The following is a 26261-nucleotide window of genomic DNA, read 5'->3' on the forward strand; positions in this document are numbered from 1 at the left end:
TGGATCCTTTTCATTCAGAGCATAAGCACTGCAAGGAACCACCTGGAGCTGAGTGCCTGACAACATGTGAACCCAGCTCCACTTTCCAGAAAGCCCTCGAGGACTGCTTTATCATAACCACATGCTACCTGCAAATCATTGTTTCTCTTACCACCACATAATGAATATAAGTGGGTGATTACTGATGTGTGCTTTCTCCCTCACCCCTAATCACATTAAAGCCTCTTGTGTTTGCAGAGAGATAAAGAATCAAAGAACCACTAGGGACTAGAGGGTTTTTCGCAAAACCTAGGAGTCTATCAGGGCTTTATCCCTTCAAGACTGGGTTAGCGTATTGTGCTCCAGAAAGCTGGGCACACACAGTCTCTTTGGCTCTCAGTTAAGCTGAAATATGGGTCCATGTCCCTTCAGTACTTATGCTGAATCTGTTGGTCTAGTCAACCGTTAATACTAGTAATTTGTTTAGTGTTGCCCCATGACATAACTTTCTATGGATGATAAAAGACCAAACGACAGCCTGGATAAACTGATATAAGAAATCATGAAGCATGGGCAAAAGGCAGCAATGAGGTGGCACCGACATCTCATCATTTAAAAACAGATCATGGATCTGCTCTGTTCCACTGGAGGTATAGGGTAATAATGAGAGGTGTTTGTAGAACTAGAGCAATCAGTCAAGTCTTTACATCATTTGTCATGTCATCTTTTAGGGCATGGGCTTACAGCAAGTTCAGAGTGACATGGTGAAGACGGACCATGCCAGTCTTCAGTTCTGATCTATTTGGTTCCTGTTTCTCTGAACTTCTTGGCTCCTTTTTCAGGCAGTATGACTGCTGAGAGTCAACATTTACATTAGAGCATCTGGGCATAGTTGGTTCAGAGGCAATGTGCATTTAGAGCTTAGCAAGTTGCCAAGAATTGCAAACAACCCTGCAGTGTGTTGGTCTATTCAAAAAATAGCATAGCAATATCCAAACCATTATATAAGCAGAATTACACCAACACAAGACCACAGCAAATGGTAAAATTAGGGTGCAAGCCACACCCACACGACCACTATGTCAAAATGTGATACCACTAATAAGGTGACACAGCTGTCCGTTGCCTGGAAGCATGTCCAATCATGTTTTTAAACAATACATACATATTTTGACTCAGGTCAGGGAGAGGAAATCTGCATTTCAGTTGTATCACTCACAATGCAATAAAGATACCATTACTTCAATAACAGGATATGGTTGGTATTGGTAATTTAGAAAATACGTAGAAACAGTGCTTAAAATCAACCACAGCTTCTGTTGGTAAAACATTTTCAAGAGTCTGGTTAAACCGCCCAGTTCTTTGGGAATTTTCTGACTTTTTTTCTCCTTGCTCAACTATATTTTTCCTGTTATGAAGCTTGGTTTTCTAAAATTGTCCTCGTAAATCTCAGGAATGTGCTTAGGTAAATGAATGAAACTTAGAAATAGGCAAACAAGGGTACATAAAACAATTTTCACATGAAATTGTCCCCAGCAAGAGCGACACAATGAGCACTGTAGTATTTGCATCAGTCATTAGAGGTTTAACAAGTGAATTAAAAAACACTGCCAGGCAACCACACCCCTTCATGGCAAGAACATGCTGCAGCCATCTGTTGAACTGGATGGCACAGTCTGAGAACCGTCTGTATCAGTAAGTGCACGCTCGAAAAACGTGCGTTCAGCAGGGTTGAGATTTCATGCAATCATAGAAACTCAGAACTAATCTGAGTGAGAGGAAAATTCTTCCAGTAACTAGGAACGAATTGAGATGCATAACTGAGATGCATATGAGGAGACTTGATTAATTGGCTTAGAAATCCTTGGATACCCCACAGGATTAGAGCAAGGGTAACTCCTACGTTTCAGAAGATCGTCAGTTCAGCTCTGAGGTAAACAAATGAACGAAAACATAAATATACTTTTCCAATATGCATTAAAGTTCATACGCTGCACATTCTGTCTCGATGTTATTGACTGAAAGGGAGAACGCTGTCAGAGGACAATGAGAAGTGGCTCAACCACAGAGGGGAAAAAGAAGACCAGCTTGTCAGAGTGGACCTTTTTTTAAACTCTCCTAGTGACAGCATAATGCCTGCTTTTATTTTCATGAATGACCTGCTTCTCTTGTCTGTGACAATTGGTCCAGCATAAAACCACATCCTGAGGTGGATCTATCTGAGCACCTGCACTGCCCTTTGCTTGGGTGTTGAGCCACACATTTACCATGGTCATATCCTTTTGATTTGAGTACTCTGTTTTACCTAACAAAGATGAGGCCTGTGTGCAAATACCATGGATGCTGGTGGTATAGAAAAACCTAATCCAAAAGACAGCACAGACAGAGATCACTGATCTTGACAAATCTTCTGATAAGCCTGTGTTTGGACCCTCTGTCTTTAGGCAAGCATAATAACGATATTGCAACAGTCAAAAAGGCTAAATATGTCACTTATTAGTTTTTTGATAATGTGCAGGTCAAAGAAAACATTTTTTAGCCCGTTTAAAGCAACGTAATAAACTTGCATGAGTTATCAATGTCTCTTATCTTGAGCAGATAACTTTAATTAAGCGAATCATAGAATTAAGGCTGTTTCAAACGGTTACTTCAAATGTACTCTTTCATAATTTCAAACTGCATCAGAAAGCCGTCTCCTAATGCCACCCCAACTGTGTTTACTGAGGCAGTGTCTTAGGCTGGCAGTCTGCAGCCACTCTATCTCCAGACTGTTCCCATATGTGTGAAACCTACGGTGAGTTAGCCTACATGATTCACTCCAATCAGAGCCTGTGGGCAACAGGACTTCTGTACACACTCAAACATATTACATGTCCCACACACTCTCCCTGCCATCCCAATACACCACAAACTGCAGTGGACAGGCATCACAACCAGCAAGGAAGCTGAATCACGACAAAATTAGAAGATTAAGCAAGTCAAGCCATTCTGAGCAATGCCTGGGAATTTATACCAAAGAGAGATTATGAAAGAGCTCCTATGAAGACGTAGGGGGAAAAAAAAACAAAACTTACAGATCAAAGCAAAGATACACATCGAAAATTCATGTATTCAGTTTCAGGGTATTATCTGTTTTTCACAATGTCATGATTCAGTCAAATGTAACCTGTAATTACTCTTAAAAGTCAAAATGGAGATTACACTGTGAGAGCCTAACCTCTGAAATCTTACGTCTACTTCCCCAGCCCAAGTCCGACAAAATAACTATCTTGCTGTGCCTAAAAGCACATCTAAAAATAATAGGGCACAGCTGTTTGACATTTATTTTCTCAACCATGGCAACGCTGTTTGGTTGCTTCCAATTTCTAAAAACCGCAAATAGTAAAATGTACTCAGAATATGGCAAATGTAAATAGCCAATGCACGCTTCAGCACTTTTGAAAGGATATGGAGGCAAGAAGTGAAATCCATGTCAGAAGAGAATAAACCACCCTCAAGATATACCAGCCCAGAAGGTTACCCATCTAGGGAAACGTGCCAGCAATATGTATGGATCTATGCAGGCAGAATCACTGAAGCATAAATGACAATTTTAATTCTACAGTGTCATACAGAAATCACAAACTACTAATATGTGATTATTGACAAGTCAATTTGTTCAGTTTTGATCAGTTAGAGCAGGGGTACCGAAACCCAAACTTGGATGGTTTTGGTTCTGCTGTTTTTTGCCTTTATTATTTAATTAGATGCTGTTTGTCAACTGTACTTTGTAGTTTTTATGTTTGTACTGTAGTTTGTATGTGCAGTATTCAGTGAATCAGAGACTGAACTGGTTAGCTGATATTAAAACTTGCAGGACCAAATTCAGCCACCTCTGAGACACTGATTAAAATCAAGATGATGTGTCTGCAAAGATACTACAGGTACAATACATTTGCCTCGATATATGTTTCTTGCACTGCTCATTTTGGACTATTTCACACCTACAACAGATGCACAAAGTGACTAATGTTGCTAATGAAAGCCAAACAAACAAACAAATGAAAAACTGTTTGTTAACTTCAGTTCTTACCACCTGGCCTGAACAGCTCTGAACTCTAAATTTGAGTTAAAAAAAAAACAGTAACAAACAATGTGAAAAATAAGTCCACATGCCTTTAGCTATTCTTTGTACTGTTTAATTTATTGAAATAAAACCAGATACATTCTGAACTTTCATGAAAGATCCAAAAGCCCATGCTGGTCAAAGAAATGAAACACTCCCAGAGTTACGAACTGAAAAAAAAAAAAAAAAAAAAAAAGAAAGAAAAAAACATTTTGTCAATGACATGTTGCTCTACGTTATATTGCAGTTGAAAATTAGTTTTAGAGAAGGAAAAAAAGCTCTACATTTACCCCCGTTTGTGTGATTGAACACTGGGGCCACTGTAAAAATACACATAAGAGGCCATGTTTACGATTCTGACTCCAAATTCACCCGCTCTGCATCCATCTGCGTGTGAATGAACACCACATGCAAAGGCCTGCAAAGTACTTTACATAACATGGAAGTGGAATTCCATGAGAAATTCAAATTCAGAACTTCACAGATTGAAGGATGGAGATGTTTACAAAATCTCTGTACTCCACAACAGGAAAATTTTAGGCGCTTACAATGTAATAAAAGACAGGTTTAAACAGAGGGCAAAATACAGAAAACTCTTTGAAAGCGACAGCCGGTGCAGACATTCTATATAAACAGACAATATATATTATGGCGAGACAGGCACAGATCAGTACAGGAAACAGTTGTGATATCAATGATGGTACGGGATAAAACGGAGTCTCTGAGTGACCACTTCAGGGTGAGTGTGAGGGGGGAGTTTTGCTCAGGAAGATCACAGAAACCCACAAGCCCACAGACCTGGCCAGAGAAACCGGTTTCTTTTCGCTCGGAAGAACTCCCTGACCTCCGAGTCCAAGGACCAATTATTACAATTATCCGCTGTCTTTAAGCTTTTGCTCTTACATGGCTTCTTTTCATCAGTGAAGGGGCACGTGTCGCACCTCTCTGTTGCTCAGCTTGTCATCATATGCGTGCTGAAATACATGTGGGACAACTCATGGTAACGGGAGCATCTCATCTCAGGAACACACTCCTCTAGACCACAAGCCATTTGCTGATATCTGTATTGAACACTAACTTAATGGTGTGTAGAGTAATGGTCCTACCATGACAGGGTTTGCATTAATGTATCCGTACAATGGGTGATGACAGTATATTCCTGATAGAATGAAGAACTGCCAAGGGGGGTGTAGATTTTTGATTACCATTAGAAGTGGCAAGAGCCATCATTAGGTTCATCCAGTCACTGGGGAACCGCCTGGCTAGTTATAATAACCTATGCTAAAGGTTATGGCTTACTCTTTGCAGCTTTAGAACATTTTAGTTAAACAAGACTGTGCCCTGAAAGTATGACAACAGTAAAAGAGCCTGTTTGAATATGAATATTCAGTTCACTCATAAGCTTTCTTTACAATCCTCACACATATCATAACCCATTCTACCCAAATATCATACTTATTATACCAGACAAATTAGGGCTCAAAAAAAGCAGGACAAACCAGACTGTGCCAGGAACTTCTATATTTTAAAAAGTAGAATTTCAAAGGCTCCACTGTCCTAACATCTTAAGATGAGGTTTTGATTTTAAATGACAAAAATCTGTTGTAAGGGATTCTTGGCGTACTTTAATGTCACTAAATGTTATACTTCCAGCATTACTTTACAGAGAGGGGGAAATAAGCACAGCCGTGGCCTGTTCATTACATACTTTTAACTTGAAATAAATCTGAGTAGTTGGTCATAGAAACAAATAGGTGCTTACAAGGGCTGATAACATTTGGGTACAAAGCAAAGTAGGTGGGTTTCAAGAAATATTATATGAAATCAACACAAATTAGTAATACTTTTAGAAATATTTTCACTGTCTCAAGTAATAGACTTCCAAAGTTCCTGATATAGAGATTTGGTTACGCTGATTAAACCTTCTTTAGTTAACTTTGGAGCTGGATCCTTCCAACCACATCCCTCATCTAACCACTGCTTCAAATCTACAGATAAATATTACCAGACTCAATTCATTATGACCTGTATACATTACTGCCCCTTTGAAATCTTAACTAGTTGCAATCATGCAAGGATTTGGCTTCTGCTCCTTACTTGAGCTTCTGTGTCAGTGTAGAGTGGGGGGGGGGGGGGGGGTAAATGTCCAAGCCACTTATTTTGACAGCGATTATTATCCTAAGGTTGTAAAAATAAACATGTGCTATCCAGCGGGCACTTAAGACTTTGACAAGCTATATACTGTAGTCCTTATAGAATGTAGTTTGGCAGAAGAGTGCCTCATGCCACAAATGATGAGCCATCTCCGTGAGCCGATGACACAATACGCACAAGTACATTGTAAATGAGGAGAAGAAGCAGCACATAAACAGTTAAAATAACATGTCAATTGTGTCATATCTGTAGCATTTCTTTAGTGTACTTAAATCAGCTCTATCTGGCAGGATACTAATGAACACAGCCTGTCCTTTACAAGACAATGACGCTCTCACACTTAACATGCAAGCAATACTTGAGAGAAGTCAAAATGGCCTTCATTTTTACAGGTACTGAGGAATTCGTGACAAGCTTTCTTAGGATAACCATTTGTTTAATTGTCATGAAAAGAATATACAGATTTGATTATTGGGGTAAAATATCAACAATTTTAAACAAGGTACAAGACAAAACAAAAACGTAGCTAATATGCAAACTACACAGATAAAATAATATTTATCAATAGTATAGGAGTAGCATTGCTTATTAATAACAAGCAGAGTAAGACATAAATGTTCCAGCTGGTGAAAGACAATGTAAAGACCAGCGTGTCACAAGAGAATGTCTAGTGTAGGCAAGCCAAGAGTCCTCAATCACCATTCTGCACTTCAAGATCACATTCCCTGGCATGCACTTTTACATGCCAGCACTATAGATTTATATAAACTACAAATTTATTTTCATGTGATTAATTTGATTCTTTTTAAAATCAAAAAGGAGGTTGAGTTATGTGGTTTTTGTCTTTCAGCAGTTTAAAACAACACCAGTGGTATTGCTCTGTGTGTCTTACAAAGGACCACCATATTTGCAGCATTAAAAAAATGGAGTGATGCCCAATATTCATTAAATATGCTCAAATTACTCCAAATGCAATAAACCCCTTGTCGTTAAGTAGCTTTAACAGAGCGGTGGGGTCAGCACTGTGGATTTTCCCCAAAAAATGAATAATAAATATTATCTGACCCTAACACCACCTGACCGTTGCCATCAAAGGAGATGTAGGAGAGACGTTACAGAGGCAACGATAGTTAGTCCATCGCACAGGATTTGACCACAGTTTGGTATATGACGAGATAGACAGAGACTAGTGAGTATCTGAAAGCTTTTCAAAGCTTTGACATTAAGCTTTGATGTTCACACCATGAAGAACTCGTGTTTTTTGTTGTTGTTGTTTTTGTTTTGTTTTGTTTTACATCTTCCATGTTTTACATTCTGTGCTTTAACAATAGTATCAGGTTACAAATAGTTTGAATATGTGTTTGACTACAATTTATGTAGAACACTGACATGAAAGGTGGCTAGTTGCACCCCTGATTTGAATTCTGTTAACCACTCGAAATATGCAAAAAACGGCTCACAAGAAAAGGCTTTACTCCCTCACTCTGACATCGCAAGGCACTCCATCCAACTAGCAATTTTCTACATAACAACAGTAGAACAAAAACTCCTACATTACCTAGTCGTTCAGAGGTGCTCTTAGTATCACAGCAGCACATTTGAAAGCAATGTTTCTATTTCAAATGAATGTGCTACAAAAAAACAAAACAAAAAGTGTGATAACTATTATTTACTATACCTACTTCCCCACACTGGGTTCAAAACAAACGGAAAAAAGGAAGAGCTTTTAAGGAGTGACAGTAATACCACGTCCACTGCAGTACCTGGTTGTTATTGGTGCCTCGTATTTACAAGGCCACTATCAACTTTCATTTAAAGCGAACGTTTTTGGCACTACGCGTTTGGAGGGGGTTGCCAGAAATGTAGCTTCTGAAAACGATGAGAGACCTGCCAAAACCTCGAAGTGCTCCCAGACCCTGCAGTAAGGAGGAACGGAGTCCCGAATTACACTGGAGTGTGGTCCCTCTGAATGCAAACACATGTTCACACAGGCCTCTGCATCATATTAGCCACCGCAGCCACTGGTACAGAGACATAGAGAACAGCGCAGAGCTAACACTGAACTTAGCCCCAATACTTAAAAAAAAAAAAAAAACTGTTCAAAAGTTCTCTGACCTTTCTTTAAAACACCTCAAATACTGGATAACAACAGCACATATCACAGCACATATCACAGAATGTCACGGTATACAAGTTCAGTTTTGTTTTACGTTCGTTTCAACACGGACCAGATTATTTAAGTGCTGGGTGGGGGTAATTTACTCTACTTTGAATCAAATGAAATGAAATCTAAAATTACACCATGAAGCACATAAACTTTTACTCTGTAATTTTCAAGTGAAAGAGGAGAGGAAAACAACAACAACAAAAATTAAGGAAACAAACACAGAATAATAGTAATGATAATAAACACCTTTGAAACGGTCAACAGCTCCTATCCAGCACAAAATGCTCTGACCACAGTCGAATCACTGGCTTCAGTCATTCCCCCACACAGCAAATAAACACGTCCACATATATGTGGGCAAACTCATTTAAAAACAAAGAAGCCAAGTAGATTTGTGAAAGGCAACACCAATATTTGTAAGGAATCAGTCATGCACTGAAAAACAGTGAGTCCTGGTTATCTGTGTTTCATTATAACATTACTGTAAGTGTTGATGCATTTCTCATCCCAAGCTTAATATGCAATAGCATGCAGTTACAAAGCATTTCAAAGCAAGATTTTTTATTTCTTTTTTGTTTTGTTTTGCTTTTTTTTTTAAATGGTTGAGATTTTTTTTAGCCTTAACTAAAAGGTCCTTTCAATGATATTTATGTGAGAAAACAACATCTGTGGGTTGCACAATTCTTTTGTGGTTGCACAACATGTCCTCACTGTGTGAACTAGAGGGAGAACTGTCTGAAAATGCCATCAAAGATTTTACAAAGACACAACATATGGCCAGTCCGAGCAAAAATAGGGCCAAGAGCGCAAACAGCAGAGGTGTCAAAATATCACAATCTTTGAAAACATGTTGATGGAGAAATAAACCAAAAAGGTCTACACGTAGAATGTTCATTTTACATTCACATATCCAGTGTATTTAGAATACTTAACACTGATCATATCAACATAATATTTCATTAATATTATATGCTAACATATATAAAACATTTTAGTATCACTGCAAATTGACACTAGGTTTGTCATCATTTATCACAAAAACTTCTTTAGTCAGATCAGTGACATTATGATTCGCTGATAGGAACAAAGAAAAAGAGAAGCTGGGGCTCATATCCAGTGAGTAGCAATTTATGTACTCAAATTACTTACAAATGTTTATCGCTAAGATATGCAACCTCAGGCTAGGAATATACGAAGCTCTTCGTTGAATGCACAGAGCCAACAACTGAATCCACTTTTAGCAGCATAAACACCAGGAGGTCTCCTTAAATATTTTTTCAGTTTGATGTGCTTTGCATCATTTCCTTTCATCCTTTTCAAGCTCTTGACCACAACTAAGCAGAGGAAAGAATGGGAAAGGCGAGCAATTAAACGTTAAAAACAAAAGCTTTAATTCAGCTAACCATGTATTTGTTCCTACAGTAATTACAGAATGAGTGTCACAAATGGGAAATGCCATACATATGTCTTGCATTAACACAAGGTGACAGTGGCATGGCAGTCTATAAAACTATGGTCTACAATCTGAGAAAGCGAAAAGGTTTTCAATTTTCCACCACAGAGGTAAGTAAGGTATTGCTTCGTGTGAAATTCAGATAAAAAAAATGCCATTTATAACAAATACGCTGAAAATATCACCCTAAAGACACATATCAACTATAACCTAAAACATCCCATTACATAATAATACATGAGCATTTTTCAAGCATTTACCCGATTCTGCTGCAAGTTACTTCAGCTTTAAGAGACTTGTGGTTCATGGCATCTGACAGGGAAAACGAGACCCACAGGAAAGACAGAAAAATAAAGTTCTAAGTGAGAGTTGGAGGCTATTTTGTCTATGAACCACATGTGTGTGGACAATTTAAAACTAGATGAGGGTAGAGATTTTGTGCCAAAATTACAGATTCTACTTCTAAAAGCTTTATTGTATTCCCAAGGACTGAAAGATGAAGAGGCCCATAGGCTTTTGAAAAATTATCCAAGTCAACCAAGGCATGACAAAGTTACCATTGTTTCCTTTATTTTGAATGGCAATCAGTTAGTCTCAGGTTTATCTCAACTTAAAATCTGCAATATGTATCTTAGTTCACCATAGAGATTATTGCTCTCGGGTATTTGGAGATCTTCTGGAAAATAATTTCGGGGTATATTCGTTATCTAAGTAGATCGTTCCCTAGTTTTACAGCTGTGCATTCAACTCCATTTCTAAAATTGCCTAAATCCAGAGCAGGGCCATCAAAAGATTTAACATCAAACTTCGCGTTTTCAGGGGTAGATTTTAAAGAATCCTCACATATCTCGCATATGATGAGTCATGAGCTTTTGCCAATCTCTCTAAACCTCATTCAGCAGTATGAAGGCCAGTTTGCAAAGCGAGCAGACTTGTGATAATTGTCACAAATGACAGGCTCTTCCCCTTTAATTGCCATTCTTGAGATGTACCCATGCCGCAAGCTAAAGCCACTAGGGTTGACAAGCCTTGCCAAGCGTGATCGAGTGTTTAGGACCAGCAGAGAGGCTGAAACAAGCCTGGCTCCTGTCACTGCTGATAGTCCTCTGACATGCAGCGTGCGCATGCTCTTAATTCAGATCACAGCTGTGGCTAAACCTGTCTTCACCTTTGCCAACACAGCCTTTTCAACATTAATGACACCAGGTCGAGAGTGAGAGCTAAAACAGAGAGGGGTTGGGTAACACTCTACTTTTAAAGAGCCATATGTACTTTATTATGGGACAATGGTAATGCACTATAATGTGTGTAACAAACACGAATGTGTACTTTACAGTGTCTTCAAAGAAATTCAGAAACAGCTTGTGTCATTATAAGGACATTGTGGCTGTTGATGAGGGCTACAGAATGTTTTAGCTTTACTTTCACATTATGAGAAACTTATATATATATATTTATATGCATGTTTAAACTACACAATAACAAACTGTAATTTCAAAAGTTTAAGAAAAAAGAAAGTTTTCATGCCTCTAGACCACAGCTTCATCAGTGAAATGCTATTCTATGACTGAACCAAGATATCGACAGAAGGCAAATCAATAGCCGAGCCGAGCCTAGCTAATACTGGTATGACATGAAAGTTGTAGGAGAAATTAAGTAAAAACCCAAGAAAACGCAACACTTTACAAATCACTGCATGCAACCCCAAGCCTCACTGTATTTGAACTTCTATGTGGGTGGTTGTTGTATGCTTACCCTGGACAATATCCGTGATTAACAACAGAGCGTACATGGGGCTTATATTAATTTTATGTATTGAGGCACCAACATAAATAAAAAAAATAGTGAGGTAAGTTATGTCAATGTACTCTTGTCCAATAATCTAATTCTACAATTGGATGTAATTTCATATGTTTGGCCTATTTATAATGCTGGTTTGACTTGTAAAGACGCCACGGTATTAAACATTTCCCTTAGTATGAAAAGTTCAGTATTACTTTTCTTCACAAAAAAAAAAAAAAAAAAAAAGCTGCAACTGTGGTAAAAGTACCACAAGAAAGAAAATGGTAGTCATAGAAAGAAAATATGCAAGCTGTTCTGTGTCAGTTGCACAAGGAAAGATCTATATTTTCTTTCAGATTATGATGCACCAAATTAGCTGCACACCACTAAGAGAAACATCCTAGGGAGTTTCCAAGACTGGTCTTTGGAGGCGTTAAAATTACGAAATCAAAATATCTTACTAACATTTCAGTATGTTAGGTCATAAATGTTCTGTACATGTTTCATAAAAGTAAGGCAGTAGCTATGGATTGTAGGATGTGGAAAACAAATCAATTACAGACACATGTCACAGTAACACACTACACTGTATGAATGCTAGAAAATACACATACACCCAGATTTGTTTGCATAATGTACATACATATTTATACATGTAAAGTCATTCCCTCATTTGATTCATGGTCTATGACAGTATATCAACAATAATATTCACAAGAGTTATTAATTTTCCTGATACGGTGACTATTATGAAGCCAAATGGGGAGTAGGCCTAACGTCTCAAGGTGGCATTAACGCACACTCTCCACGCTGCCAGGAAAAATGTTCCGACTTCTAATGCGCCGTTTATGCCTGTGTGGTCCGCAAAGAAAGCAGGCCAATCCAAAGCCAGGGCTAAGCAGGACACACTCTCCAGGTTCTCTTTTTCACCTTGGCCATGAAAGAGCCATGCCTGCTACAGGACCACCAGGGCTCGCCTGACACACTGCAGATACAGCTGTGCTCAACAGAGAGTACGGGGATCATTAATATGAGTAAAAATATTCCATCCCTTACAGATCTAACCATGAGTGTATTATAATAAAAGGGCAGTGAAGAGCACGGAAGGAATAACATGAACTTGAATAATGTGCATTAATGTGAAAAAAATACCCATTTAAAAATAGACAAAAATGTGGCGTAAAGTAGGTTTGATATTAGTAATGTTTAATTGAAACTGATGGTACGATACAATCAAACTTACAACTCAGGGACCAAATACCTTAAAAGGTGCCACAACTACGTAACATTCGAAAATTAAATTACAATAAATAAATACGTTATTAAATATTATGTGTACCCTCTGATGTCAGTATTAATAAAACAAAAATAAAAAGGTAAACTGTTTCCAGTGAGGGTTTCAGATTTCAGTCATGTTCACTTCGTGGTAGTTCAGAGAGAGCTCTGCGATTTTCTGTGACTTAGTATTTTTATGTTTACCAAAAAAGGACCGCTCCAAACAGCTATTTCTCTCTCTCTCTCTCCCTCTCTCTCTCTCTCTCTCCCTCCCTCCCTCCCTCCCCTCTGCATGTGTGCGTGTGTGCAAGTCAAAACAGGTTTTGGAGGCATGTAAAGGTTAATTTAAAAATTCAAAATAAACACATTTTAACCCTCTAAACTTAATCCATATATTGGGTAAGTTCCAACATTACAATTATAAACAGAGGGGGAAAGTGTAATACAGTTATATTTGTAATTCTGCTCAGCGATTCTTGGAGATCAAAAGATTAATTTCTCACGTTATCCTAAGCAGGACTTGGTCTTACTTAAGAAAAAAAAAAAGAAAGAAAAAAAACACAAGAGAAACTATTTCTACCAGACAGAAGACAAACATAATAAATATCAGCTGCAATATGACAATGTTTCAATTAAAGAACATGTCACACAAACAAACCAATATCAGTGAAAATGACAGATTATCACATTATTACCTACCGAAACAATCATCAAAAGTCAAAGTGCTAAGACACAGAATTTGATGGACTGCCAGAGCACTAGTTTCTGAGGTGTCTGAATGACATGGGTGACTCAAGACTCCTAACTGTGTTACACCAGGTGTGAGAAACACAGCGCTAAAGGGAGAGATAGACATGGTTTAAGCCTGATCTTAAGGACTTAAAAACTGATCTTAATTGGCCTCTAAAGCACCAATTACAGAGCAAACTGCATGACATAAATACATTAATACACACTCACAACAACGAACAGCAGCAACAAGAGCACAGAGCCATCCAGACATGAATGAAACAGACAGTGTGACACTGAACAGCAGCTGAAATTGACAGTTAATCATCATTGTCCAGAATTTCACACTACATCTGTGCCAGTCACCTCTCCAATGATACAATAACGATGCAAAGGGCCTGAAACTGCTTAAAAAACTATTTAAACTGAAGAGAGAGAGAGAGAGAGAGAGAGAGAGAGAGAGAGAGAGGAGGAATGAATGAAGGGGGACAGAAGGAGCAAAAGAGAGAGAGCAAGAGAGGAGAGGGGGTGAGGGAGAAAAAGAGCTCCGCTTTCCATCCACACAGTCTGCCAATGAGATGGAGCTGTGGTGAACATTTGAACACTCCTTCCTGTGACTCAGAGAGCCAAAGTTACATCTCTCTGAATGTCAGGAGCATAGACTGTACCACTGTCAGAAAAAAAAAGAAGGAAAAAAGAAGAGAGAGGGAGAGAGAAAAGGAAGACGAGAGGCTGTCCCTCTTCACATTTGAGCTCTGATGTCACCAAACACATGACCCAACCTCTCCAGTAACAGCCCACGCGGAGGTGGAAAAAAAAATACAGTGTTTTAAAGCTTACACGTTTTTGGATTGTGAGAATGTTTCATTCCCCTCACAAACAACCACAGAACCACAAGTGCGGTGCGCGAGTTTTCCCCAGAACGACCGGAGGGAGCCACTGGGGCATAAATGGTTAATCAACGAGGGTCAAGCCCATTCACAGAGACCCAACGAGTCTGTAAGTACACTCTAACCACACTCGTATATGCTGCAATTTTGCTCCATCCCAATATCTGAGCCTGCACTCTCTTCCTCAGCGACAGTCTGCTCCTCACATGGGGCCATGAACAAATTGTCTGCATAAATATTGCATTAATTATATTTAGCGTGTGGTTAGTTTGTTTTCCATATGCCCTGATATGGTGCGTGTTCTCAGTTTAGGACTTCAAGGGTCAGGACGGCCTCAGAAGGAGAAATATCCCCCCTGGATAACCAAGTGTTGCTATGGCGTCTAATAGTCTTTTCAGTTCTGTGACTCCATGTCAGCAAAACTTCTTCTGGGGTAAGTGCTGTGAAAACTTATTTTCATTTCAGTGTGTTCTGCGGTTCAGGGTAGGGTCATTCAGGAGCTCTCTCTGATAGAGGCACCGGCTCTAGGTCAATAGCCAGTCACACATACACATACCCACACCCACACACACACACACACACACACACACACACACACACACACACACACGCAAATGCACACACACATCTGATGCTATCTGGTGTGGAGCACAAAAACAAAAAGCCACCAGAGAAATGGTAATAGTTAAAGTATTTATATCTGCAAACATGTTAAAAAGCAGACATGTTTGTATAGCTTAAATTTCATTTGTGAAATAAGTAGAAAAATATATACATTTTCTTTTTTTGCTTTTTCTACGGATAAGCGTTTGCGCTGTTTCAGTTTAAAGATTTACATTAGAACAAGATGTGGCAAAATTCTGACAGGAGAAAATGTGGGAATAGCTGCATATTATTTTCTTTCTATAGAACTTGGCATGTTTAAAGTTGGTTAAATGGACCACTGATGAGTGGAACAAAATAAATGAACTCAGATACTTATCCATGTTAAGTAATCACTCTTACATTCACGTGCACAGCTGACTCTGTGCGTGTGTGTGTGCGCGCGTGTGTGTGTGTGTGTGTGTGTGCGCATGTTTTCTTTCTTTTTTTTTTTTAAACAAAATACGTTTTTTAAGCTTTTACAAACAGGCCCAGGAAGCAGGCATGGGAAATCAAATTCTACTTGAATGGGTCTTTTTATCAAATGTTTAGGAAAAATATTTTTGAAACATTTTTGCAGACCCCGATTTCAGATTTTAATTGAACGTACACAGGAGCAGACAGAGAGGCTAGCACTGACAAAAAGAGAAAGAGAAAAAGAGAGAAAGAGAGGGAGAGATGGAGAGAAAGAAAGGGAAAGTGAGGCAGAGCAAATCATGAGATATAACAGGAGACCACATGAAAATCAAAACACATGCAAAATACATTTGAATACCACAAATATTCAAACATCTCAGACAGGGCCAAATGAAGTCAAATAATTCAAGCAGCTCAAAACATTTCAGCTTCATGACACCAAATACTGACTGTTAAGTCATCTCACACAGTCTTAACACAACTGTAAAAAACAACAACAACAACAAAAACAAAAAAAAAACAAAAACAAAAAGTGTCTTAAATTACAGTGAAAAACGAAGTACATTTTCTCTCTGAGTTGCAGAACTTAATTTAAAAATTCCAGCAAGCCAGCCAGCCAGCCACACACACACACAGAGACACACAGACACATGCACAAACACACACACTCACAGATATACACATAAACATCTTCATGCAAATACCTTGATGCAATGATAGATAAGTAGAGACTGCAACTTACAATAGCTTTGCAATGAGGGATATCATCTTGATGAAATCAGGCAAATTCGTCATTCAGGGAAAAAAAACAAAACAAAAACAGTCCTATCACTGGGACTTGTAGCACAGGCTGAGTGGTTTTCTCACCCCTGACCGTGCATATCAAGGCGTAAAATGCGGTGTCACATTAACGTGAAACCAACCACATAACCTTGAATAGCCAACGTTGCCACGCAGTGACAGCATAGTTCTCTCCTCTCAAAAAAGTCTTTTTTGAACTCTAATATTACAAACTAATCTTAAGAGGAAGAAAGATTCGTTTAAAAGAACATTGCGAAACGTCTTTTGCCTTTTTTGTAATCAAAACTCTTGGCAATATACAAAAAACACACTGTAGGTACAAAAAAACAAAACGTACATTTCAAAATCAGGACAAAATGTAACTCACTTAACAGGTTTTATTCATGTAACCCCACTTAACATCTCTAACAGCATTTTCAACTTATGGTTTCTACAACCGACTGATTCTGAAATGATAGTGACCGAGACACAAACTACCACAATGTCAATAATATGACAAAATAGCTTCCCCTTACAATATGATGAATGAAAGATTGTCAAGACAGGGAGCAAGTTTAAAGGGTTTAACTGGAATTACATGTGCTCAAGCCAGACCTCAAAACTATTCATATGCCAAAGCTTGCAAATCAGTATGGCGCTAGTAACTAGCACACTCACAGCCTTTAGGGTGTCGCAAAAGGCAGCTTTATCACACAAAAACTGCAGATGTTAAACAAACTCTGGGCACATTCTTCAACCATCGCTAATCAATTACAAGCGTGTTCTACAGCTCTGAGGGTCCATGTGCTTCTCATTTGGTGACAGTGGTGGTCTGAACAAGGGTGATCGGGCTGGGTTAATGCAACTAATTGGCTATCTCAACTCTCCTCAGGACTAGAAAAACAATGGTAATAGCAGGAATTGCGAGCTGAGTAGCCTGGTTTTCTGAGAGTGAGCCAGGTCTACGTGTCCTTAGAGATGTAGTCTGCCTTATTAGAGAAAGCTAGAGGTTAATGAAACACAACATTTAGGGTAATTGTGGCAGAGACCTCGACATTTGTTTTTGTTTTCTGTCTTAAATGAGGTCCTCCTCACTGAGTGAGGATGGAAATGTTCATTTACTCATTTCCATCATTTGATTATGATGCAACGCTGATTAGCAAGACTAGTCTACCAGTCTGATGCAATGTCCAAGGAATGATTAGAGGCATTTAACAGAAAGCTATTAATTATCTTTGTATTCAATTCATGCTGACGTATTTTCTAAACATAGCGCTTTAGTCTTTGAGTTTCGTGTGTGCACCTACTGTGCTTTTTATCAACAAACTTTAATTTGTGATGGTGTGGACAAATACTTAATTACATGCAGTTTACCTTGGCAATAACATCAAGCAAAGGAGCTGTGCGTATACATTTTTATATCATTGAATATTGGCAGTGCAGGGCTTAAATAATATTCACCATGTGTGACAAGTAGGTACTAAATCACAGAGTCTTTCTGACCATCTGCATTTCCCTAAACCTACTCTGACATTAATAAAACATGCACATGATATCCTTTCTCCTAAACAAGTAATCATCTATGTATAATTACACTGTGTCCAGAAATCAGAATCAAAGATAATTACAAGACTAAAAATTTGTGTCAGTGCATGTGTGTTTGTGTGTGTCTGTGTGTGTGTGTATGTCTGTGTATGTGTGCGCTACAAAAATGTAATTAGACAGATTGCAAACCACACGGTAAATACAAAGGCTCAGTGAAAAATGACCCAGAACCCCTCAAAGGATAAGAACGTAACTTGATAGGGAAGACACTGTTGCATATGTTTGCTTTTTTTTAGAGCATCTGATATGGCCAGACAACTTCAAAGTCTAGTCCTCTCTTTAACTCACAACCAAGAAGACAGATGCAGTAATGGGGCATTTGAATTCCACTGACAGTGACATGGGAGACAATGTGAAAATACAAAGATTAATATCTCCAAATTACGCCTATTCAAATTTTTAAATATTCAGCTAAAGTTATATGGATAGAATACAGAAGCAAAGACACACAGACATCAGATACATACATACTTACATACATGCAATCATACATACATACATACATACATATATGCACACAGAATTAGACGGACTGTGAGCAAACAAGCAAATGACATCTTTCCGCTTGACATAAAAGCTTTTGTCTTGCAAAGATTTGCAGGTGTTGCTATATCTGTTGATTTTTTTATATTAACAAAGTTTATCATGTGTAAAAATATGTAATTACCATAATATAAAAAACACAAAGATTTTCACATAACTTTTTAAGGTATTTACACACAGACGAATGTTTCACAGTGTTTAACATGTTTGTCTTGCAAGGCAATCTTTAACTAATGCCATTAACTTTACTAGTGACAAGGGGATATTAATGACAAAGTTCAAGCCGAGAGAGTCCCTGAAAATAAGACACAGCCTTCCATGATGTTAACACATGATTAAGAAATATTTCTTGCCTAGAAACCCTCAACCACAGAGAATATCAAACACGTTTCTGAGGATGACAAAGAGGGGCATTGATGTCTCGCATAAACTTGGAGAGAGCTTCTTAAAAAATAATCAAACACTTAACCATGGAGTCCCATTCAGCCAAACACAACATTAAAACTGGGAAACAATAAATAGCCCCATAACACTAAGAAACCCGACTTCTGTAACATAGAAACCCAGTCAACAAACCTTCAGAGTGGCCACAAACCAGCCCTAAATCACATCCAGCCAACTATTTCCCTATGATATATCGCCGTTTAAAGGGGACACTGACGTAAATAAGTACCGGCAGTTGAGAATTCATAGAAAATGGATCTTAGGAAAAAGCAGTGACTCTTTTCAGAAACTCAGAAGCTCAGCATTCTGTTAGTTAACATAATTTGTACGTACTAGATGAAGACGGTGCCATATCAGGGTTGTATCAGTTGGTAGCTCAGGCGTCGTGTCTTCAGGGTGCCCTCTGATTTTCTGACCGCACTTACAGAGTTTTTTCACTCAGGCATGACTTAACCACCGGTTAGGCACCGTTCGTACTGAAAGCTGAGGTGTTGTTTAACTGATACGCTGAACGATATTCCAGTATTTTTTTCTTTTTTTTTTCCTGTGCTTTCTGGATGGTGAAGATGATAGGGTGACTAAAGAAATATAAACCATATTAGGGGATACACAAGTTTGTGAAATGTAACAACTTTAAAAAAAAAAAAAAAAAAAGAGACATTAACCAGTCATTTTAGGATTTTGTAACGATACGCCGGCGGCGTTTTGTGAAGGGAAAATATTTCATGCTAAGATAAGTCGAGCTGAATTTCAGTTGGCTGTTTTGATTTTACCATAATGAGGTGATTCCAAGAGTGGACTGACTATATATTTAACAAGGCTTTACCTGTTCTGCCCGACATCAGCCTACAGCCAAAGAGGTCCTCGCATATTGATTTAACCTTTGCTGGTATGCAGAATTTTCATAGACTCGGGGCATTGCTTTAAAATATTTATAACATGATCCACACAGGGGCTACAATGAAAAAACTAAATCTAAAAATGTGAAGAATGAGGTCGACAGAAAAATGGATGCATTGCATTGGCAGCCCCCTCATCCTTGGCTTCACTTTCCAACTGTGGCTCCACACACCACCACAGGGGAAATGGGCTGTTTTGAAACGGGCCACTGCAATGCTTTATTTCCTCTGAAAAATGTACATCCTTGAAATCTAAACTTTCAGATCAAAATTGGCTATCAAGGTTATACAATCTATGTTGTACCCAGTAACATGTCTGGACCTTTTAATGACACACACATACGCAACTTTTTTTTTCTCTAGACAAATACACAGTTGTTAAAATACCATCCATACAACCATGGTCTTTACTACTGTAGCGCTTGTGTAAAACACAACTTCAGCAAAAATAACAATTTTTAGACAAAACCTTCCACACCCCATGTAACATTTGCAGAATTTAATGAACGACTGAATGCGTTGACCGGAATCAGAGTAGTCAACAAACAACAGAACTTCAACAGGAGCATTTTTTGATAGAGCAACTTATCATGTGCCCTCAGCAATGATAATTATAATAATTGCTAAAATGTAGGCTACACATGTAATTCAAAAGTGTAATTAAAGCCGTCTCCAAACTATCAATGACTGGTACTATTTTTATTAAATAGGCCGCAGAATTTTCAGTTGATCTGAATTAGAACTACAAGCTAATGCTGAAACAGTAATGCAGAAATCTGTCAACTATGTTGATCTCTTTTCTGGCTTCAAAGAAGGGGATGCACAGAGGGAGAGAGGGAGAGACAGACAGACAGAGAGTGAGAAAGAGAGAGAGAGAGAGAGAGAGAGAGAGAGAGAGGTCACATGAGAGAAGGTGATGGACACTGATATGTTGATGAATCACCTGCTAATTTGGTCATCTTACATGCCAACCTACCACACACTGCCCAGAGACACAAGGCAGCAAGTGTGTATATGCGAGTGTGAGAGTGTGTGTGTGTGTGTGTGTGTGTGAGCAGCAGCAAGCAGCAGGGAAACACAGCTTTACTGCAGTTTGCCACGTGCCCCTTCAAACAGTAGCATTTCAGGACAAAAAAAACTCATCTAAACCAAGCGTGGTAATCTGACCACAGTCATGACTCCCAGTTGCCAGAACAGAGACAGCAATGCACAGACCTAAGGCTATCACATTACTGTTCTGAGAGAAATACACAGGAGGGGGCAGTGCATTGAGTGTCTAATCAGAGGTGTCCAGTTCTCTTCTTCTGTTCCCAGTGTTTTGAAACCACAATAGAAGCACTTTGTCATCTCAGAGAGTGGAATCACAGTCTTTCTCAGGCCCCAGTCGCATAAATATTACCAGTAAGGACTGGCTTGAGACTTATTTAACTGTAACACATGGGGAGGCTTGTTTTAAGGTCGTTTAAAACTGATGCATTTTATTACATTTCCTTGCTTTTTAGCATCATAAGAAAACAGCTTGACTCAGTTGGCTACTTTACTGTCATTCCGGGATGAATACATGATGTTTTCGTGAGGTGTGCCTGTCTGTGACTCTGTGTTATAAAAACAATATAAGACTTAATCAACCAAATAATTGGTAAATGTCACTAATGAACTATTCATGTATTTGCTTTCCTTTGTGCACTGCGAGTTCCAAAAATATGAATTCAATAAATTCAGTTTGAGATTATCGAATTATCATCAATTCAACGCAGCGGCGGGGTAGGGAGACAGATAGATTTAGTGTGTAATAAGACTTAATTACGACAGGGACTGGTAGAAAAAGTGGAAGCGGCTGTGTCATTAAGTATTAATTCAGTTGTCTGACTCTGTGGTCAACAACACTGTTTTCCTCATTCAAATGGCAGTTGACTCACCCTGTGACGGCATTTGTGAGCATGCTATAGTTTCCGTGCCCTGAATTCTGGCTCCTGTTTCAGTGTTTTTTTGTGTGTTCCCTGTGAGCTAGAGCTACATGTAAAGGTGTTGCAAGATTTCACAGTGAATCCTTTGGGGAAATGACAATAAATCGTTAGAATATAAAGTCTTAGGTTTAATGTAATATTTATCATGTAGACCTCCTACCAAGGTTGACACTGTCTATTAAAAGGATCACGCTCGGTTTTAAATATGCATCAGGCACCGAAACGGCAAATGCTTTCGAAAGTTGTTTTTGTCAGAAAATTGAGGGGTAGGATTTGAGTTTGATTCACTTGGAGAGATAATTTGGGAGAAAAACAATAGGAGAAAGGTTTGTGCTTGCAGAGGACTTCACAGTTTAAGCCGAGTAACTGTCATTTTGCTGACAAAAGCAACATAATGCTCTCTTGACTACACGTTTCGCCCTAAATATTAACTATGTGACCTATTAATAAACATGATTCCTCTCACTAACAGATGAAAAAAATACAGAGCAAAAATTGGAAATAAGCAAACTTGTACTAAAGGAATAGGGAAGACAGACAACGGCTCACAACAAACAGTTGGGGAAAAAAAAAAAAAAAAAAAACAATGTGCTGTGTTGTGTCTTCCGTTAAAAAAGAAAAGGAACTTTGAAATACCAATGTGCAAAACACTGTGAACTTAACATTAGGAACGAAGTTAAGAGTTTTGAAATACTTTCTCTGCGACACTGACAGCTTTCCTTGTGAACTAGTGCTGCTTTGAAAGTACAGAGTCGCAGTTTTCTGACTGGAAACACATTTTGAAGAATTGTTTCTTATAAAGGAAATCTGAAGGATTTTTTTTCTTATTATTAAAGAAGATAAGTTTACAAAACATCCCAGTTTAGGTAAGTTGGAAATACGCCTCGATAAGTTTCAGAGCAGTATTTCAGCAAGTCCATCTCACCTGATCCACACCTAATCCATCTTTTAAAAAGAGAAAAGGAGACATGCCTACACGTTAAAGTGGAGCTGACCATTCAGCTCAATTATTAGGTGTGATTTAAAAGGAAGAATAAAGACAGAAGCCTAAATCAAGCATTGTGAACAGAGTTCCATTTTAGGCATCCATACAATTTACAGAATACTGTTTACTGTTCATTAAAAATGAGCAGGAAAGTAAATGTCTCCACTTAATTTGACATGCGCTTGGATAGTTTATGCCATGAAATTTAACTCACACATGTTTGACATTCAATGCCAATGTAACTGAATCATACTGGATATGCTGAACTACTATAACAGAATTAATATAATAGTGATAGAGATGGCAACCCGGGCTGACTGACTGCTAGACTACTGACACAGCTTAAAGTCGTAAGAGTGATGTTTCACATCATACTGATACCACCGATAACGAAATCAAGTAGAAACCATCTTGGAGAGCCATAAGGGTTAACTGGGCCAAACTCTGGACTAGGCGTTCTGAGATTTGGAAAAAAAAAAATCAACATCGGTAAACAAATACTCAATAGTGATGAGAGGTTCTTTTCGGTCCCCCAAATTACAGTCTGGTTAACCAGAGAGTCTGTGAGCCAGCTCATTACTGCTGTTTGTTTCCAATGCGACTTGTCTCCATCCAAGTTCACAAAAACATTCAAGGGGCCTCGAGAGTAAACGACAGCTTAAAAAAAAAAAGTAAAAAAAAAAAAAAAAAGGCTGCAGCCCTGGAGACAGTAGCCTAAATTAGACAAAGACCCACAGGGTGCTAAACAACACTGTGAGTACACCAACGTCCTCCGCTACACACCGCAGATTACAGTAAATGAGTCTGGTCTACATGCAGTAATGACATGAGAGAATCGTAAGCAGCCTGGTCTGAAAACTAGATGTTCCCTCCAAACAACAAGCCTTAATTTTAATGCTGTCTTTAATTACAGAGAGTGGCAGGCGATTACCTAATTGTTCTGGTAAATTAAAGTGATACATTTACTGAGAGTCAGTTCCCACGAAAGCACAGAAGTGTTTTTGGTTTTTTTTGTTTTTTTTGGCTTTTTCCTCAAGTAATATCAGACTATATTATAAATGATTTTTCTCAGAACCGCAGTCGTGTTTGTGAGACTAATGTCCGTCACCATTTTACCCATGCATTTTCAACCAAATAACAACAGCAGGCCAAGAACTGAGTCAGCGCCAGCTTTGTCTTTTACAGTGGCTATATTGCAAAGTTGAACAATGCACAAAAATTACTTATGATAATCATTACTTGCTCTTGGTTTAGTGTAGGTGAATTGAGCATTTTTTAAGAGTTGGACAGGTTACAGAATGTGTAAGTCCTGAAAAAGACAAATCAGCGAGAAAGTTAATAAAATAGGTCAACATAACGACATAGGAAAAAAATAGTCGATGATTGTGTGTGTGCGTGTGTGTGTGTGTGTGTGTGTGTGTGCGTGTGTGTTAATGTTAAAATAGTGGTGAAAACAATGAAACTGAACCATCTGTTCTGACAGAGGGGTGGGACGCTGGGCTGATTTGATGGACAGACTTTATAAACAGCCTGTGGCTGTAGAGGCAGCTGGGGCTCTCAGCTCGGCCATAGCCACTAATTACAGATTCATCAGCAGGAACATTTCTGTCTTTCACTTAACATAGCAACACTAAACACAGGGGATTCTACCTCATATATGGGAGCCTAGGCATTAGTTGATAATCCCGTAGAAACACAAAGAATAGGCTCTGACACAGACTTTTTCAGTTTACAAGTTCTCTACAGATTCAGTTAAACCACTGCTGAATTTCATAAAGGAACATGTATTTTAGGATAAAAAATATATCTTTAACTGAGGCCCAAATGTGTCTGTAACATATGCAACACACCACAGTGTTTCTAAACAGATTTCAACATTTATTTATCTCTTGTTTTCAAAGATGTATTTTCTCATCTCTTGGACATTGAAAGAGTATCTCATTGGTACACCAGAAATAATGAGCCCTGGAAACTACAAGAGGCTTCCCTTAGATACAGAAATAAACTCTGATTATGTTACAACCACAGGGGATAATGTCTTTGATGCAGGCTGTGGTTTAAAGCCACTGAAAAAAAAAGGCTTAGGCAAAGATTCAATATCAAAACATATAAATAGTATCTCAAATAGTTCTCTGGGAATATAATCTATCTTCAGTCAGACTGATTGGTATGACAAACCAATGACCTGACCAATCAATTACACTCAATGCCCTCACCTAGACAGGCAGGTTACAGCAAAGCATGTCAGCCCATCAGACTACTTTTAGTTACTACTTTTTGTTATCAGAAACCTAGGAGTCTATGACAATTCACAAATATGATACGAGTACTTCTTAGTATATAGCTTATAATACCTCCCACACACAATTCACTCATATGGGAAGCGGCAGCATTGAAAACTATGACTACGAAGAAGCTGAAATCAAACAGAATGTGCCTGATCCACAGCGGTTTTTGATGCTGTCTGCGGATTGTATACACAGTCAGTCTCTTAAATATTTTAACTGATGAAGAGTGAGTAAACACACCTTCTCAAAGTAAAATGGGACACTACCTTGTCCTGGTGTACCACAAAGTACTCTTTGAATTGCACCGTGCAATAAAACTTGATTGAACTACCCAGAGGCATCACCAGAGAGAACGTTATACCCAGACAAGAGACAGAAGAGAGAAATCCAACCTCACAGATACGGAGCATGTCATGTACATCCGCCATCTCATAAATCTGATGGGATCATAAATCATACCTGACACTACACGTTTCAATAGCACTGCTTGCCTTACATATGCACTATAAATATTTTTCAACTGGTGGAGTAATTCAGAGAGAGGATGTAAGCTAGTCAAACCTACTGAGAAAGCAGAAACGGAATGTCGGTCATGTCCAAGTGTCTATATTATCTTTTGCACCTTATGTGTGGAGTGGAGACTTTCCAGGGCCAAAGTAAGCACTTTTTCGGAGCATGACAGGGTATTACATATCACCAGCATTGGAAGCCCATTCAAAGCACCTTTTTTATCATTCTATACTGCTTAAACAAATCATGCACGGGATGACGTGCAGGAATCTCCAGAGTCTAGCCTTTGGTGTGGGAGTGACATGTTCCACCGGCCGTTCAGTCACAGAGCTGAGCTGGGAGAGGACTGAGGTACCTGAGGAGAGGCCTGACAGCTTAGAGTAATTTCATACATGGGTGACAGAGGCAATCACTGGCAGTCGGCCTGAGAAAACCCAGCTAAGCTCTGTACTCCTTTGTCTCATGTCAAATTAGCAGCACGCAACAGTACTTAATCTCATGTTCCAGATTCTGCTGTTGTCATTACTGTTGCTATTGGTGTACAGGATTACCATAAAAAATCAAGTCAGAGGTAAAATTAAGACCCATACAATCTCTCTAGACACTGTGTAAAGATACTTCTACTCTAAATCATTATATTATCCCTC

The 26261-nt window shown here is 38.6% G+C and overlaps 2 protein-coding genes across 3 annotated transcripts in view; one reads left to right on the forward strand and one right to left on the reverse strand.

Moving 5' to 3' along the window:
• The window catches only part of supt3h (SPT3 homolog, SAGA and STAGA complex component), a 72535-nt gene that overhangs the window by 43728 nt on the left and 2546 nt on the right, over positions 1 to 26261 (reverse strand). The gene's annotated exons all lie outside the window — the stretch shown is intronic.
• runx2a (RUNX family transcription factor 2a) overlaps positions 14910 to 26261 on the forward strand; it is a 39434-nt gene continuing 28082 nt past the window's right edge. For both annotated transcript variants that reach the window (XM_030768215.1, XM_030768222.1), the window contains exon 1: positions 14910 to 14967. In XM_030768215.1, coding sequence (XP_030624075.1) covers positions 14910 to 14967 — 58 coding nt within the window. The remainder of the gene's footprint in view (positions 14968 to 26261) is intronic.

The sequence above is a fragment of the Chanos chanos genome, chromosome 1 (genome assembly GCF_902362185.1).
Source record: "Chanos chanos chromosome 1, fChaCha1.1, whole genome shotgun sequence".
Taxonomy (NCBI): Eukaryota; Metazoa; Chordata; class Actinopteri; order Gonorynchiformes; family Chanidae; genus Chanos; species Chanos chanos.